This window comes from Sciurus vulgaris (assembly GCF_902686455.1).
Source record: "Sciurus vulgaris genome assembly, chromosome: 4".
NCBI lineage: Eukaryota > Metazoa > Chordata > Mammalia > Rodentia > Sciuridae > Sciurus > Sciurus vulgaris.
The window spans coordinates 93,903,205-93,920,333 of record NC_136464.1 but is presented as its reverse complement, the minus strand read 5'-3'; the positions used below and the strand labels follow the sequence as shown (position 1 = coordinate 93,920,333).

At 39.5% G+C, this 17,129-nt stretch overlaps 1 protein-coding gene across 8 annotated transcripts; it reads right to left on the bottom strand.

The window, feature by feature from the left end:
• Positions 1 to 12,052: 12,052 nt before the first annotated feature.
• Positions 12,053 to 16,494, bottom strand: ZNF32 (zinc finger protein 32). 8 transcript variants are annotated; one of them, XM_079137615.1, is made up of 4 exons: positions 16,389 to 16,461; positions 15,478 to 15,602; positions 14,373 to 14,512; positions 12,053 to 12,988 (listed from the first exon to the last, which is right to left on the bottom strand). In XM_079137615.1, the coding sequence occupies exons 3-4, from the start codon at positions 14,440 to 14,442 to the stop codon at positions 12,237 to 12,239; spliced, it is 822 nt and encodes a 273-aa protein (XP_078993741.1). In that variant the 5' UTR covers positions 14,443 to 14,512; positions 15,478 to 15,602; positions 16,389 to 16,461; the 3' UTR covers positions 12,053 to 12,236. The 8 variants fall into 8 exon arrangements, 7 of the variants coding, with proteins under 7 accessions (XP_078993741.1, XP_078993738.1, XP_078993737.1 ...); XM_079137612.1 differs by having other exon boundaries at positions 15,384 to 15,602; positions 16,389 to 16,460; XM_079137611.1 differs by lacking the exon at positions 16,389 to 16,461 and adding an exon at positions 16,018 to 16,381 and having other exon boundaries at positions 15,384 to 15,602.
• Positions 16,495 to 17,129: the final 635 nt, after the last annotated feature.

The window sequence follows — 17,129 nt, the reverse complement described above, 5'->3', positions numbered from 1 at the left end:
CAGCTTTACAAATGACTTTTCAGTGTGGCTACTTGGGCTTTCTCATGTTATGGCAATTGGGTTCCAGGAATTGACAAGAGAAAGTGTTGCCTGTTTTTTTTTTTTTTTTTTTTTTTGTTACTGAGAATTGAACCCAGGGGCGTTTAACCACTAAGCTGCATCCCCAGCCCTATTTTTAATTTTATTTTGACACAGGGCCTAAGTTGGTTAGGGCCTTACTATATTGCCAAGGCTGTCTTTGAACTTTTAATTGTGATTCAACCTTCTGAGCCATTGGGATTAAATGTGTGCACCACCATGCCTGGCCAGTGATGCCTGTTGAGACCTAGCATCAGAAATTAGTGTCACTTCCTCCATAGTCAAATCAACTTAATTTCTTGGGGGAGAAAGCATGGACCACACTTCTTGGGAGGAGTATCAGAGGCACATTTCAAAAAGAGCATATTGAATGGGAGATATTGCAACTCTTGAAAATACCATCTACTACTGAAATATGATACAACTTGTAAATAGAATGGAGTAGCCATGTTGAGTGAAAAAATAGGTTATTGAGTAATGTCTAAAAGCTGTATGTCAGCTATTAAGAACATAAGCTTTGAAGTTATAGAGCAAGATATAGCTTTCTTTAAATATTTTGTAAAATTATTTGCAAGTTATATAGCCTGTCAAAGCATCTACCTTGTGCAAAAAAATTTTTTTGTTGTTTTTTGTTTAAAGGAGATACTGTTATAAAGTGCTTAGGGGACTGCTAGATGCTTAATATAAAGCACATAAATGTTAGCTGGTGTCATGTTAGTGATAATCCCTGTCATTCATATGTACATGCACACCCATGGTCATGCATTGCATAATGTCTCAGTCAACAATGGACCACATATACAAGGTGGTTCCATAAGGTCATTATGAAGCTGCAAATAACTCTCCCATTGACATTTTAACCATCACAGTGGCATAGCATAACACATTACTCTTGTATTTGTGGTGATGCTTGCATAAGCAGATCTGTGGTGCTAGTCATAAAAGCACAGCAAATGAAATTGTTGTTCTTTTTGTTTTTGGCGGGCTTGGGGATTGAACTCAGGGCTTTGTACATGCTAGGCAAGAGCTCTAGCAATTCGGCTACATCTCCAACCCTTGAAATTATGTATAGTACATGATACTTAATAAAGTATCATGTTACAGGTTTATGTATTTACTATTTATCGTTTTATTTTGTTATTATTATATCTGGTACCAGGAATTGAACCCAGCAGTGCTTACCCACTGAGCTATGTCCCCAACCCCCCCTTTTTGTAACAGAATTAAATATCCTGTTTATTAATTTATAAACTATAATAAAACCAGACAGTCATTTCCTCTCACCAGCAGATCTTGTTTTGGAAAAGGAAAACATGTTAATATGGAAATTTCAGTAACATCAGAAATTTCATTAAATCCAAATAGAGACATAATTCATTTTGGAGTTCAGTGACGTGTTTGAGGAATCACTTAATTGTGTGGGAAACAACTAACATAACACCTTTGCAGTGCAAAACTGCATTCACCAGTTCACCAGTGAGAACGATTGAACTGCAGGCTTCACAGCTTCTGGTGAACGCACTCACGAGATCCTTTCACAAATAACATCTTTTTTTTTTTTTTTTTTTTTTTGTCCATAGACACTTTTTTTTTTTTTTAGATTTTTTTTTATTGTAAACAAATGGGATACATGTTGTTTCTCTATTTGTACATGGAGTCAAGGCATACCATTTGTGTAATCATAAATTTACATAGGGTAATGTTGTTTGATTCATTCTGTTATTTTTTTTCCTTACCCTCCCACCCCTCCCACCCCTCTTTTCCCTCTATACAGTCCTTCCTTCCTCCATTCTTACCACCCTCCTTAACCCTCACCCTAAACCTAACCCTAACGCTAACCCCACAAATAACATCATTAGGATTGTTTCTCCTTATTTTACCTAGCAATTGTCTCAAAACCTGGGATCAAAATATGTATTAAACAAGCAAACAACAGACGGACAAACGGACGCTGATGAGTAAACTCAGGCAAGGAGAAAAGTGGCCCAATTGTAAGCAGACAAAATCGAACCTCTTCAATACAAAATTCCAATTACCAGAAGCAAAAAACAAAACAAAACCAGAAGTCAAGCAGAAGCAGAGTTACTTCCTCTCCGAGTGGAGAAACCTGCATTCAACAGGAGATAAAGGGCGAATTGGTGTCCTGTGAGTCACTGTCCCCAAATATAGCTGGAGGTTGGGGACAGTGCTGAAGAAAGAAGGCAGGTATCACCAAAGACCCCAGAATCCCAGTCAGTGGTCCCCTCTGTGAGGGCATGGCTCCTTCACGTTCCAGAAAAGACTTAAGAACACAACTGGGAACTTGCCGCCCTGAACTTTTTTATTTTATTTTTTTGAGGCAGAGTCCCACCTGTTGCCCAGGATGGCCTTCAACTTCTGGATTTAGGGGGTCTTCCTGCTTCAGCTTCCCTAGTAGCTTGGACCATAGGTATGTGCCACTTTAAAAAAAAAAAAAAAATTAAAAGTTTTATGTTACCCTGCAACAGTCACATCTCTTGATTGACCTATGCCATCTAGGTTTGTGTAGGTACACTCAGTCATGTGCAAAGATGAAATTGCCTAACAAAGCATTTTGCAGAATGTATCCTCCTTGTTAAGTGACATGTTACTACATATATGAATATATGAAGTCTCTGACTAAATTTATTAAAGGTCTCAAAAGAACATACTCCACCATCATCCCTATATACATGATATATATAGGCTCAGGAGGGGCCAGTGGTTTTATCCACAGTCAAGCATCACATAGCCTGACTACTGACTTGTCTCATTGAGGAAACCTACTTTAATATGAAGAATAAAATCCTTCATTGTAATTACAGAATATTTGATCACACACACACACAGACACACACTCACAGGAATGATTGAATCTAGAGGTGCTCTACCACTGAGCTATATCTTCAGTTTTTTAAAAATTTTAGACCAGTCTAAGTTATCCATGCTGGTCTCAAACTTGCAATCATCCTGCCTCAGCCTCCCGAGTAGATGGTATTACAGTTGTGCACCACTGTGCTTAGCAGTGGTTACATATTAAAAAATAAAAAGCCAAACCAAACCAAAACAAAACAAACAAAACCCCAAACTGGGCATCATGGTGCATGACTATAATCCCAGGGGCTTGGGAGGCTGTGGCAGGAGGATCACAGGTTCAAAGCCTACCTCAGCAATTTAGTAAGGCTGTAACCAACTTAGTAAGACCCTGTCTCAAAAATAAAAAATAAGGAAGGCTGGGGATGTGATTTGGTGGTTAAGCATCCCTGGGTTCAATCCCTGGTTCCAAAATGAAACAAGACAAAACCAACCAACCAACCAACCAAACAAACAAACAAACCCTCAAATAACTACGGCAACAACAAAATCTAGTTTCCATTTTAAAAGAGTTGTGACAAGACAGGATAATAAAAGAAAATTGACCATATCCCTCATAAGCATAGAAACAAAGATCCTCAATAGAATATTGTGAAATCTAATTTGGCAATATATCAAATATATATAACGAATGCAATTTTGATAAAACAGTGGAGATGAAATTTTAATTAAAGTGGGATTGAGTAGAAGAAGTAAATGTCTTTTGAAGAGTTTTGGTGTAAAGTGTAGAGCAGAGATATGAGGTAATAGTTGGAGGGGCTATGGTGTTAGAAAGTAATTTTTTAAAGATGGCAGAATTTGCACAATGCACTTGGTATGGTGGTGCATATTGATAATCCTAGCGACTCAGGAGGCTGAGGCAGGAGGATCACAAGTTCAAAGCCAGCCTCAGCAATTTAGCAAGACCCCTGTCTCAAAAAATAGAAAGAGGAAGGGGATGTGGCTCATTGGGTAAGCACCCTCCAGGGTTCAATCCCTGGTATTCCTCAAAAAAAAAAAAAAAAAAAAAAAAAAAAAAAAAAATGTATACAATGCTTATATGCTAACGGAAATGATTCACTAAGGAGGAAACAATTCCTTATACTGAAGATAAAGCAATAGAGATTACACACTTGGAAAGTGGAAAGAAAATGAATAGAATCGATTTTCAGACAACCATGAACTGCACACCAACATACATATATGGGGAATACCAAAAGAAAAATGAAAAGAGAATAGGATAGAAAAATATTTGAAGAAATAATGACTGAAAACTTTTGACATTGATAGTCACACAGAAGGAACTCAATAAACTCCAACTAAAATAAGCACAAAATGACTCATAAGAAGACATATCATAGTTAAATGATTGAAAATGAGAGACAAGGGAAAATTTAACAACAGCAGAAGAAAAGCAACCTTGATGAAGTTACAGTGGACTTCTTAGATGCAATGGAGGCCATATATGGTGGGATGATGAATTCAAAGTCCTAAAAAAAGATGACAACAAGGAGTCTCGCGTGTAGTAAATTGTCCTTCGGAAATGAAGAAGTAAAAGCATTTCAAGATAAATGAAGACTGAGAGAAATTGTTTCCTCCAGGCTTGTTACAAAAATGTTAATGAAAGTTCTTCAGGCTAACTAATCAGAACAAATTTTTTTTCCCATGTTTAACAATCTTTAATTCAAATGTAAAAGTTCAGTACAAGCCATTTGTAGGGCTTGTGATTTGTTGTTCTTTTAAGAACAAGAATAGGGGAAATGCAACAAAATGATCTTTCCACTTTTTTCAAAAACTTTCAAGGAAAGGATAGATTATAGGGCCATTAAATATCCATTAACCAAACCCATTTTCTCCTGCTACCAAGTCTTACACCCATTCCATAATCTTAATGCATATTCCTGAATGAAGATTTACAGTTCAGCTTCGCTTAGCTTACAAAACCATTTTAAAATACTTAGCACCAACTTGCTTCCTATAATGCCAAACAAATCATGAACTACTTCAATCTGCATTTCTTATTTTTAAAACAAGGGGGTGGGTGGGAGGGGGGCAAGAATGGAGGAAGGAGGAACTGTATAGAGGGAAAAGAGGGGCGGGAGGGGTGGAGGGGAAGGAAAAAAATAACAGAATGAATCAAACATCATTACCCTATGTAAATGTATGATTACACAAATGGTATGCCTTTACTTTATGTACAAACAGATACAACATGTATCCCATTTGTTTACAATAAAAATAAATTTAAAAAATAAATAAAACAAGGGGGCAATTACTTGCAGAAAGCAATACTTAGCCTCCATGTACATTTCCCAGGAATTGCTTATGCCTGCCATTTAAAGGCCTCGTTACTCTCATGCTTTCAAAATGGAATACCTAGCCTATTGTGCATAGAAGCATGAATGGCAAAGTTGAATATCAGTATTATAACTATTTTTCTATTTATTTGAAGCACAGTAAAAAAAAAATGGTACACTTTGGAAATTCAGTGGCACAAGGTACACTGCCATTAACTTGAGGGACATTATACGGTAAAAAAAAAAAAAGAAAAAAAAAAAAAAGAAAAAAAAAAAAAAGAAAAAAGGAGAGAGAAAAGAAAAAATAACATGAAAATAATTTTTCTCCTGTTTCAAACAGTGCATTATATAATTTTACCTGCCCAAACAGACCCTTTACAAATATTAGGTCAATAAACTGCTAACATCTATAAAAAGGTAGCTTTCTGACTAAAAGGCAAGAATTTAAAAGTGGTATCTAAAAAAGAAAAGACAAAAACGAACTGAAATGAAAGCCTAGATATCACATCTAAAATTGGGGTTTTTTGTTTGGTCCTTCATACTCTTCTTTCCCTCAAAAATATGGAATGCTTCACGAATTTGGGTGTCATCCTTACACAGGGGCCATGCTAATCTTCTCTGTAGTGTTCCAATTTTAGTATATGTGCTGCTGAAGCGAGCACTAGAACAAATTAAAAAAAAACAAAAAAAAAACAAAAAAAGAAAATTCTTCAGGCTGAAAGAGAGTTATAACAGAGAGTAACCCGAATCTACATGGAACACCAAAAAGCACCAGTTAAGATAATTAAGGTAAGTTTAAAACACAGTATAAATATACATTTGTCTTCTTTTGTTTAAAAGCTAATTATATAAAATAGTAACTTTGCTTTAATGAACTTCTTACATATAAAGGTGTAATTATAATAAAATAAGGTGAGAAGTATATGGACCAAGAGAATGACCTCAGACAGTAATCAAATCCAAGGGAAACAATGAGGAGTTCCAAAAATGGTAAATATGTAGGTTATCTATGAAAGAGTCCTTTGTATAGTTTTGCTTTCTCCTCTTGGTTTTCTAAAAACACAAAAGACTGTAGGAAACAATAATTGTAACATTATTGTTAGAGTTATAACAGAAATATATATAATACACATTGTTAACACAAAATGATGGAGCCAGGTGCAGACTTCAGGGATCAACCAAGCTTTTATTCAGAATCGAAGTTGTGCATCAGATGAACACACTTTCTGGTTAGAAAATGGCCGTGGTTACAGGAGAAATCTGGGTTTATATAGGTTATGCTGGGGAAGCTTAGCCCTTGAAGACTTTAACAGGTTGTGGGGAAAAGGTTGCAAACATCTGGAATTTGTTCTTACTGGGCACGGTTTGTATTAGGCAGTGTTTTTACTGGGCAGGAAAAGGGTTCATAGTGCAGAGTCCAGTGCTCATCCTGACCTCCAGGGGTCTTCATATTGTTAAGGAGGCAAGATGGATGGGCAGTTTGCTATCACTGGGAAAGGATTTGATTAGACAAGAGATCTCATTTCACAGGGACTGCCATCTTCAAAGTTTCTGTTTCTTTAGTTTTCCTCCCTCCTCCCAGGTCATACTGATTCTGGGGTTTTTCATTTTATTCCCCATTTACTTCATATATGACAATGATACCACCAAGTAGGGTGCAGGGAGCTTTGTTGAAGAGAAGTTTCTGCATTTTACTTGAATTATGAAAGTATTAATCTGACATAGATTATGGCAAGAAGCATACTGTAATCAGTAGAGTGTCCTAGGAATATCATGAAAAACCAAGTATTAACAAAAGAACCAACTGGGTAGCAAGTGTCAGCAACTCAGGAGGCTGAATGGAGAAGATCACTTGAGTCCAGGAGTTCAAGACCAGCTTGGGCAACACAGAACAATAAAAATATTAACAAAGGAATTGAAATGATGTGTTGAAAAATATTTCCTTAATGCAAGAAAAGGTGGTAAAGGATGAACAGAAGATTAAAAAAAAAAAAAAAAAAAAAAAAAAAAAGATAGGAATTGGGGTCACAACTCAATGGTAAAGTGCTTGCCTATCATGTACAAAGCTCTGGGTTTGTCACAGAGCTGGGGGCCTTCTGAGAAATTGAGGCAACTCAGTCCTTGTCCCAGATGCCAACTCAAAAAGGAGGTCATGGCTTTGAGACAAAGGAAAAAGAAGTTTTATTGCTTTGCTAGCAAAGGAGAAAGACAGGGGGCTTCTGTCCCAGAGGCTGTGATTCTGCCCATCCTGGAGAACAGAGGGTTTTTAAAGAAGTGATTAATTCCAGGTGTTCCCTGTCGGGGGAGGGGGTTGTGATTCATTTGTTAATTTGTGAGCTAGCCATTCCTTAGATCTTCTGATGCCATCCCTGAAGTCTGAAATACTTGTTTTCTGTCATGGATGTGTGTTCAAAGACAGATTGCTCTTATCGCCATCAAGTCAGAAAGATTTCAGACATGTTACTCAGAGTAACAGGAATGAGTTTATTGAAATGATAGGAAAAGGGTGAGGGACATTCTGAAGGGAGAGAGTGGATCCTCTCAGAGAGGAAGAGGGACAGTGTGCCTCTCCTGCACTCCAGTTTTATTGGGGATCTCAGAGAAGTTTCCAGAGAGTCCTGCACAGGTTTGCCTCTTGACCTCAGACTTTCAAAAATCCAGTGCCATGACAATTCTAGGTAACTTTGACCCATGCTAACAGGTCTAATTGGATTTTTAATCATCCAATTGGAGGAATTATCTTTATCTCCCTGAGTTTCAGGATCTGGGTCTGTGAAAAGGCACATAAAAATCTCCCCCTTTAGGGTAAGTTGGTTTCCTCTTATTGACATTATTTTGTGCCTGCATTTCTCCTGAAGATAACAGGCAGTTTGCTGAGGAATGTTATTATATAGCCTGTCCACTTAAGCCAGCCAGGGGCTGAAGGTAAATTGCTTCGTGGACAGGAAAGCATGTGGGGCTCATCACAGTGGAAATATTTTATAGAATCATTCTCTTAACCTCTTATTCCCCCATTCACATCTGTCTGTTCCCTAAAAGTACCAGGGATTGAACCCAGGGATGCTTAAGCACTGAGCCACATCCCCAACCCCCTTTTTTGGGGGGCGGGTGGTACTAGGGATTGATCTCAGGGGCACTGGGCCACTAAGCCACATCCCCAGCCCTATTTTTTTTGTATTTTATTTAGAGACAGGGTCTCACTAAGTTGCTTAGCATCTCGCTTTTGCTGAGGCAAGCTTTGAACTCACAATCCTCCTGTCTCAGCCTACTGAGCTGCTGGGATTACAGGCGTGTGCCACTGAGTCTGGCCCCAGCCCTTTTTATTTTTTGAGACTGGGTCTCGCTAAGTTGCTTAGGGCCTTGATAAATTCTTGAGGCTGGCTTTGAATTTATAATCCTCTTGTCTTAGTTACCCGAGCCACTGGGATTATAGACATGCACCACCAGCCCTGGCTGATCTGTGCTCCTCCCTCTGACTTGAAGTCAAAATTAGGTCAGAAATCTTGTACTTATTTATTCACGTTGACTTTTTTTTTTTTTTAAAGTAAATCTCTCTCTTTTTTTGGTAGTTGTAGATGGACATCATGCCATTATGTTGTTTGTTTATTTTTTATGTGGTGCTAAGGATCGAACCCAGTACCTCACATGTGCTAGGCAAGTGCTCTACAACTGACTTACAGCCAGCCCCTCATGTTGACTTTTATCACCTATGGTGGCATTGACTCTTGAATGGAAAATCAAGAAGTATGTATGTACTCTCTTGATGCTCTTAGTAAGAAGTAGAAGATTCCAGGTTTCTTGATGCTTGAGATTTTCTTCCTGTTCTTTTCATTGCCCTAAAAGGAGTTTTGGGCTGTCTAGAGAATCTAATTGGGTTGGAGTCAAATTATGTGGACTTGTTATAAAAGATTGCTGTCCCTCCCTTTTTTCTGTCTCCATGCAATTTCTGATTCAGTAGGTCTATTTGGCATTTCTACCAAGTTTCCAGGTGATGTTGATATCTTTGAACTGTAGTTGGAGTATCATTAGGTTACATTTATATGTTTCTTCAGAGTATGTTTTTGATACTGTGGCAGACACACTGTAAGTGTAATGGGTTCAGTTGTGTTCTTCATAAAGTCCTATCTGCCAGTACCTCAGAATGTTATCTATTTGTTAACAGTCTTTGCATATGTAATTAGTTAAAATGAGGTCAGAGTGGAATAGGATGGGACCATAATCCAGTATGATTGGTGTCCATACAAAAGAAGAGATACAGACACAGGCACAGGGAGAATAACATGTGACTACACAGGCAAAAAGAAAGTGAAGACTTGGCAGCTGGCTAAGGAACACCAAAGATTTCCAGCAAATCAACCAAAGTTAAGAAGAGGCATGGAAGGATTCTGCCCTACAAGCTTCAGAAGGTGCATGACTCTGAAGACATTCTTGATTTTGTATTTCTAGCCTCCAGAACTGTCAGATAATAGGTTTTTGCTGTTTTTAAGGTACCCAGTTTATAGTACTTTGTTCTAGCAGCCCTTGAAAATGATTACACTAAAGTTACCCCCAATGAGTCATACCCTTGTATAATCCAGAATATGAGTGGAACCCGACACTTTGAACTGAAAGTTCAATGTGATTGAATGCCACCGCTAATGATTAAGCTATGTCAGACAGGAAACAGGAAAGAGAAATTTTCTTCTGTTGAACTTAAGGAAGCAAACTGCTATGTGGTAGCTGAGAACATCAGATAGTCCTAGGACAAATTTCAGCCAATAGCCAGTAAGATTGAGGGATCCTCAATCCTATAACCACAAAAAAAAAAAAAAAAAAAAAAAAAAAAAAAAAAAAAATGCATTCTGCTACTACATGAATGGGCATAGGAAGGGATATTCTCCAGTCAATGGTCCAGATATGACAGGACTGGGCTGACACTGTGTGATCTCTCATGCAGTTTTGATTAGCTCTCAGCTGGAGCTACAGTAATGTGATGATTCTTCTGGGCTGGACATCTTCAGTGACTTAATCCTGTGGCTGGGAGTTGATGTTGGCTATCTGTTTGGAGCTCAGATGAATCTGTTGACTGTAGCACTTACATGCAGCTTGCATATTATAGGGGGTTTTGGACTGGTTTTACAAGGTGGCTGATTTCCCCTAGAGCAAATGTCCCAAGAGAATCTGGCAAAATTTTTCAGAACTTTTGGGCTGGGGTTGTGGCTCAGTGGCAGAGTGCTTGCCTAGCACATATGAGGTACTGGGTTTGATCCTTAGCACCACATAAAAATAAACAAATAAAGGCATGCTGTCCATCTATAACTGCAAAAAAATTTAAAAAAATTTTTCAGAACTTTTAAGGGCTTTTCAGACCTGTCTTTGGAAGTAATCAGTTATTTATATTGTTTGAAGCAGTTACAAGCCTGTCCAGATAAAAGAAAGGTGATATAGACCCCAACTCTTCATGGATGAGTGGCAAAGAACTTGTGGGCAATATTTAAGAATTGACTCATTGTTATGAATGTGTACTTTATATATAATAAAACACATAGTTCTCAAGTGTTTTTTTCAATGAATTTTAACTCTTCTATATACCACCTGAAGTAAGGTATAGAACACTTTTAAAAGTTCTTGTGTTTGTTCTAAATCATTCCCCAGTTTTTTCATATGAAGATATATAAATAGAATTATATATTATATTTGCATGTATATGTATTTAGGTTCTTTCACTCTACATAAGAGATTTAATCATAATGTTGCCAATATGTTGTTTTTTTATTGCTTTTTTATTGTATGAATATTAAACAGTTTATTCCCCACTGTTGTCAGACATTTGAGTTATTTCCAGTGTGTGGCTATTATGAATGAGGATGTTATGACATACTTGTATACATTTTCAAATTTTATCAGAGTATCTCTGGGAGTAGTACTTTTTAAAAAGAATCAAATTCATAATGTTTTAATGCCCTTTGAATTTCATTTACTTCTCTACCTCATAAAGATTTGCAATCATGAGTATTTTGGCATTTAGAAGGCTAAATATTTCCCACAAAACCAACTTCTCTACAACCTTCTTCAAATCTCATACCCTAGAGGTAAAAAATAAAATTAAGAGCAAGTTATCCTTCCAAATTTATTTGTGTTTAAAAGGAAGAGGAGAGTATTGTTAGGAGAGTGGAATATCATAACTGATTACAAACTGAAAGTCTAGGCTTAGTAATAAGGACACTTATGTCCTTTCTAGGTGACCCTAACCCCAAGATATTGGTATTGTTGCTAGAGAGGGAGGGAAGGTCATTATGTTTTTCAGAGAACAGAAAGCTCTTTAAGAGGGCATAATAATCAGTTCCGGATTCCTAAAAAATAGCACAGATTGTACTTGTCTGCTCTTTAGGTACAGGCAAATTATCACTGTCAGGAGTGGAGGACTAAAAGAAGTCTCAATGTACAAACTCCCTATCTTTGTAGTCTTGGAAAGGAAACTTCTTTTGTAAGAAAAGGCTAAGGCCTCTGCTATGGACAGGAGTGTTTTTTTTAGAATAGGTTATTGGGGTAATTATTCATTATCCAGGTAATGAAATGTTCAGAGAGAATTATTAATTAAATTTTCCCCTTGTGTTCCACCTACTGGTCTTGAATGCAAAACAATTATTAACTTGAATATGTAGAGAAGAAAGCCACCTTGAGGTTGATAAGAGACTGATATTTTTAAGGGCTGATGATATCAAATACAAATTTAAAATCTGTATCTGCTATACTCAATCTCTAGTGGGACACTAGATTAATGAGGGTACCCTGGGTAATTAGGTCAAAATATGAAAAAAAAATAACAAATTATGAAAAATACATGATAATGATAAACAAGACATTTATTTTTTATTCTCATCTGAGCATAAGGAAAAAAGTCTGTTTGCCCTATCCAATGCTGGTCTTCTTGGAATATTCTCCATTCATTCCATAGAATTGGATAGGTGCTCAATCACAGAGGGTTTTATACTCTTAATTCATAAAGAGAACTTCCTTTAAATAGAATGTTCAAAGGGTGAGCCTTTGTGAGCAGCTTCTCTGGTGCACAGCCAGACTTCCTCTCTGAGTGAAGCTTTTTCCACATTGACCACACAGATAGGGCGTCTCTCCTGTGTGGATTTTGCCATGCAGAATACAATTACCCCTGGTGTGGAAACTCTTCCTGCATTGGGTACAGGCATAGGGCTTTAGGCCTGTGTGGACTCTAATATGAACAATTAAGCTTCCTTTCTGACTGAAAGCTTTTCCACACTGATCACACCTATAGGGTTTCTCACCGCTGTGAACTCTTCGGTGAACAGCAAGGTTACTTTGATTCCTGAAGCTTCTCTGACAAATGGCACACTCATAGGGCTTCTGTCCAGTGTGGAGTCTCTCATGGACAGCCAGACTACCTCGCTGACTAAAGCTTTTCCCACACTCCTTGCACTGATAGGGCTTCTCTCCGGTGTGTATTCGCTGATGTGTAACAAGATTGCCTTTGGCCCTGAAGCTTTTTCCACAATGGGTACACTCAAAGGGCTTCTGACCAGTGTGGATTCTCTCATGTAATGTCAGACTACCTTTTTGCCTGAAGGATTTTCCACATTCCTGGCACTCATAGACCTTCTGTCTCACTCCAGGTGAATCTTCCTGTAGTGTCTTAGAATCTGGGGATTTTTGTTCCAGCTTCTCTCTTCTGAAAGAATTCTGGAAATCCCAGCTTGAGGATCCTGTGGCCTCAGAGTGATCATATTTGTGGTGAGCTTCTGTCATCACATCTGATAAAATGAGAGGGAAGTTATGTAAAACGCACCAATATGCTGAGTGAGAAGAATATGGAAAAAAGAAACAATTGTTTGAGTGCTTATTATATGCCAGGCATTATACTATGAACTTTGCATAGATAATTTAATCCTGAAATAATTTAATCCTATGAGATTGCTACAGATCAGGAAAAGAGAGCATAGGGAGATTATCAAGGTCATGGAGCTAAATAAGTTAGAGGTGGGTTCTAATCTCTGGAACACTCATAGCTGTGTACTGCCTCTACATTTAATTTAGCCTTCCAAATAATCTTGTGAGGTAGACAAAATTACCTCTATTTTATAGGTAAGAAGATAGGCTCTGAAAATCAAGGAACAAATGCAGGATCATCACACAAGAGGCCTGTACTCAAGTTTATCTGATTTCTTTTTTTTTTTTTTTGGGTGCTGGGGATTGAACCCAGGGCCTTGTGCTTACAAAGCAAGCACTCTACTGACTGAGCTATCTCCCCAGCCCCAGTTTATCTGATTTCTAAACAGGTGTGGATCCAGCTTGTACAGGTTTTTTTTTTTTTTTTTTTTTTTAAACTTTATAGGCACCACTTAAAAAAATATATATATATATAAAATCAGGCAAAGGGTTCTGAAGAGACCAAAGCATGTGAGGTACAAACTGCTTTAGTTTCATGAAAAGTCCACCCTGTTCCACAATCTGCTGTTAACAGTGGAATAAGCTTTATGACCTCAGAAAATATATAATCCTAGGCATTATACATCTATTGTCTCTAATACCTGCAACCCTACAAGTCAGAGCTCATTGTTCCATTTTACAGATGAAAAGCCTGGAGCTTAAGGAAGTTAAGTAACTTATCTGATATTAAAATCTAGCCTGGCCAATTATAGAATCTGACATTCCTTCTTTTAAAATCTATACTATTTTCAGTTTATTCAAGCTATGGTAGAACTAAAATAAATTTTAGTTTGGAAGTTATTCTCAAACTTTATATACAGGTATAGCTAGTATTTTCCAATACTCGGCTGTATCTGAGTCGCTTTTGTGCTTTAAATATGGGTCCATTTATCACTGTTTTCTTGGTGTCATCCTATGGAAATTTTCTCCTTGTTTCCTGCCTTATTCTTATTCAGTGATAGTGCTAACAGTTAAAGGTACTCATTCATTCTGAGACTACTTCAAGTCTACCACCATGTCCAGACTACTCTCTTGCTCTGTTTGGACTATTTCTAACTCTAGCTCGCAGGCTTTTCTGTAAACCCTAGGAACAGTGAGCTCCATCAAAGGAATGTCTCCTCTGCTTCCTCAGATTGAGGATCAGTGCTGAGGACATGGACTCTGAGTATTTGTGCTGAAGACATTCCAGCCACCAGCTGACTCACTCACTGAAAAATGCTACATTCTGGGCATATCTTCCATGACAGTCCAGCAGGGTAGCTGTTGGAAATCCAAACATGTCCACTCCTGCTCTATGATCTTAATCACCACCTCTTCATGTAATTCTTCCATAGGCTGTTTTTAAGCACCTAAGGAGGGAAAAACAAAAATAAAACAACAAACAGAAAAAGGCAGAATTTTTAAGTGTGAAGGATAAACAGGAACTGTTGGGGGTATGAGCAGAAACAGGACATTTTGATTGCTTGATATAACCACAATCACATATAATGTTGCTATAAAATACACTCAAAGGTAGCAGGACCACACAGAAATGAGTCCAGAAGGAAACGGGAAGCAGGAAAGCAAAGAACACAAATATGTACTTTTTCTGCCAATCCCCACTTAATGGTCACTCCTATTTGTATTTTGATCTTGGCATGAGACTGGGTTCTTCCACTTCCTAACTGCTGCCTGTTATTTTCTAAGCCCCAAGAATTCAGAATCCTAAAAACCAACATTTTCGCTTTCATGACTGGCTCCTTTCTGCTTTCTCTTATAAGAACCAAACAAGGGATTTCATGTTACCTTTGAACAATTCTTAAGACGGTTCAGACCCAGGTTCACCCCTCTCTCCTCTACTTTTTCCCCTTTTGGAATATTCCTTCTAACTTCAGGACCCTAATTACTGAATTGTTACACTTTACTTATGCAGTGATTTAATGTATAATCTTTGTTCCTCTTTAATATGTCCTCTCAAAATGCTGGACTCCTGATTTAAGGAATTAGCATTATTATGCTACAATTCTTTGTCTTGTTAACCAAGTACCTGGCCATTCTTGACAACTGCATATTTAGCTATATGTTGTGATGACCAGGAAGTTGGAGGATACACTTCCAATCTGGAACAAAAGCTATGAAGGAACTTCCCTGTAAGAGTGCCAGCACATTCATTTGGGAGTCAAGGTATTACGGATGAAAAACTGCACATCCACCAAGAATCAGTGGAAAAGTACATGGTACCTGCTGCATGGGGTTGGACTCCCGTCATTGGGGACTTCAGAAAATAGGCTTTAGTCAGATCAAGTGGGTAGAACCTACAGCTCTCCATCTTCACCTGCTGTGAAGTCTTCAACAAGTAACAATTCAGGTGTGTCTCCAGAACCTTCTTGATTAATAAGGGGAAGTTGTCATTGTTCTCTCTCTTGATTACAAGTCTGAAGAGCCAAATTCTGGAAGAAACTGGTTTTATAACAGAATATACTGCTTTTCCTACCAGAAATGCTATTGTAGCCTTTGGAAAAAGCTCAGAATTAGGACCCTAGAGACTGGGACTTTTGCCTTGGCTCCCCCAGTGTTTGACCTGGGCAAGTAACCAAACTGCCCTGTTTCCTCAATCACAGAACAGATTAATATCATTCTTATTAAGGAGGAGAATAAAATATCTAAATGTGAGAGATCTCCGACTAGGTCTACAGATTTAAGGCCTAAAATCTAGAGTTCTCATCAGGAGAAGAATAGAGGAAGGGATAAACTGTCATCTGGGGGAACTCCTGGGGCAGAGTTCCAGGATCAGCAGCTTCGGGGGTGCTGGGGGTGCACACACCCAACTCCAGTTCTACTTTTCCTTATTTTCCACCCAGAATGGTCTCCTCACCTCCCTAGGGGCCCGTGTCTTCTTCCTGTCCCTCTCTGGAACCCTGACGGCGGGGTTGCACCTGTCTGTGTCCCCTTCCCGCCTCTGCGGAGTTCGAGGCCTTCGCGAATGCCTTGCCCAGCCGACACCCGGGTCCCAGGGGCCCACCTACGCGCTGCAGACCCTCCCCACCCGCCGCAGGCCCCAGGGTCCGCCCTGCGTCCTGGACTTAGCGTCCTGCTTCCAGCCCAGTGGACGCTTCTCTGTGGGCCGCCGGCAGCTCCCCTCAGGGCCCGGCCTGCTCGCGGCCGCGCGGAGGGCCCAGAGGCGGCTGCCTGACAGCGCGGCCCCGCCTTGCCCGGGCGCACGGACCCGGCCGCGGCCTCACTCACCGCAGCGGCGCGCGCCCGCAGATAGACAAAGGCCGGCGCCGAGCCCGCAGCTGCAGCGCCGCGCGGCGGCCGGACCACAGCTCCCAGGAGCCCGCGCGCGGCCCGGGGCACTCTGGGAAGCATAGTCTGTGAAGCGCGAAACCTGGGGTGAGGGGGCGGCGTGGGGTGAAAGGGCGCCCGGGGGCTAACGCGGCGTGGGACCCCTAGGCTGGGAAGTCTGGCGCCCTGATGCTGGCAAGGTTTCGTGGTACAGTAAAAGTTCTGGGGCCAAGCAGGTGATAAAACCTCTGGTTCTTTAGAGGTTATGTGTTGAGTCACTGCGTGGGCAAACTTGGAGCAACGTTTCAAACGTAGAATTTGGAACACACCTCTGATCCATTTTATAAGAATTCTTACCAGGAATAAAGAGTGAGATATCCTGAGGCTGCGGAGTTGTCTTGAATTCCCATGTAGACGCGGCCACTGACAAGTTTTGGGATGCTGGACAGGGTGGGAGCCCAGGGACAACCACAGAGCCTGGAGAATGCAGTTGGGCACGGCCGGCGACCTCCCATCTTGAGGGCAAAGTGTGGTGGTACTTCGCGAATGCAGAAAATATACTTCTACATGACCTCAAGGATTACGGAGAGGAAACCATTTCCTAGAGTGCCAGAATCCAGCCGCAGACATTACTATTCTCCAAAGCTCAGGAGGCACACATTAAGTCTCAGTCCTTATGTCTGTTGAGGTAGTCCTGTGTGA

Excerpts from the sequence above, each read along its gene's own strand:
- ZNF32 (XM_079137616.1), bottom strand. The coding sequence starts at position 14,442 with ATGTTTGGATTTCCAACAGCTACCCTGCTGGACTGTCATGGAAGATAT. Across the intron at positions 12,989-14,372 it reads CCAGAATGTAGCATTTTTCA|ATGTGATGACAGAAGCTCAC; the intron begins GTGAGTGAGTCA and ends TCATTTTATCAG.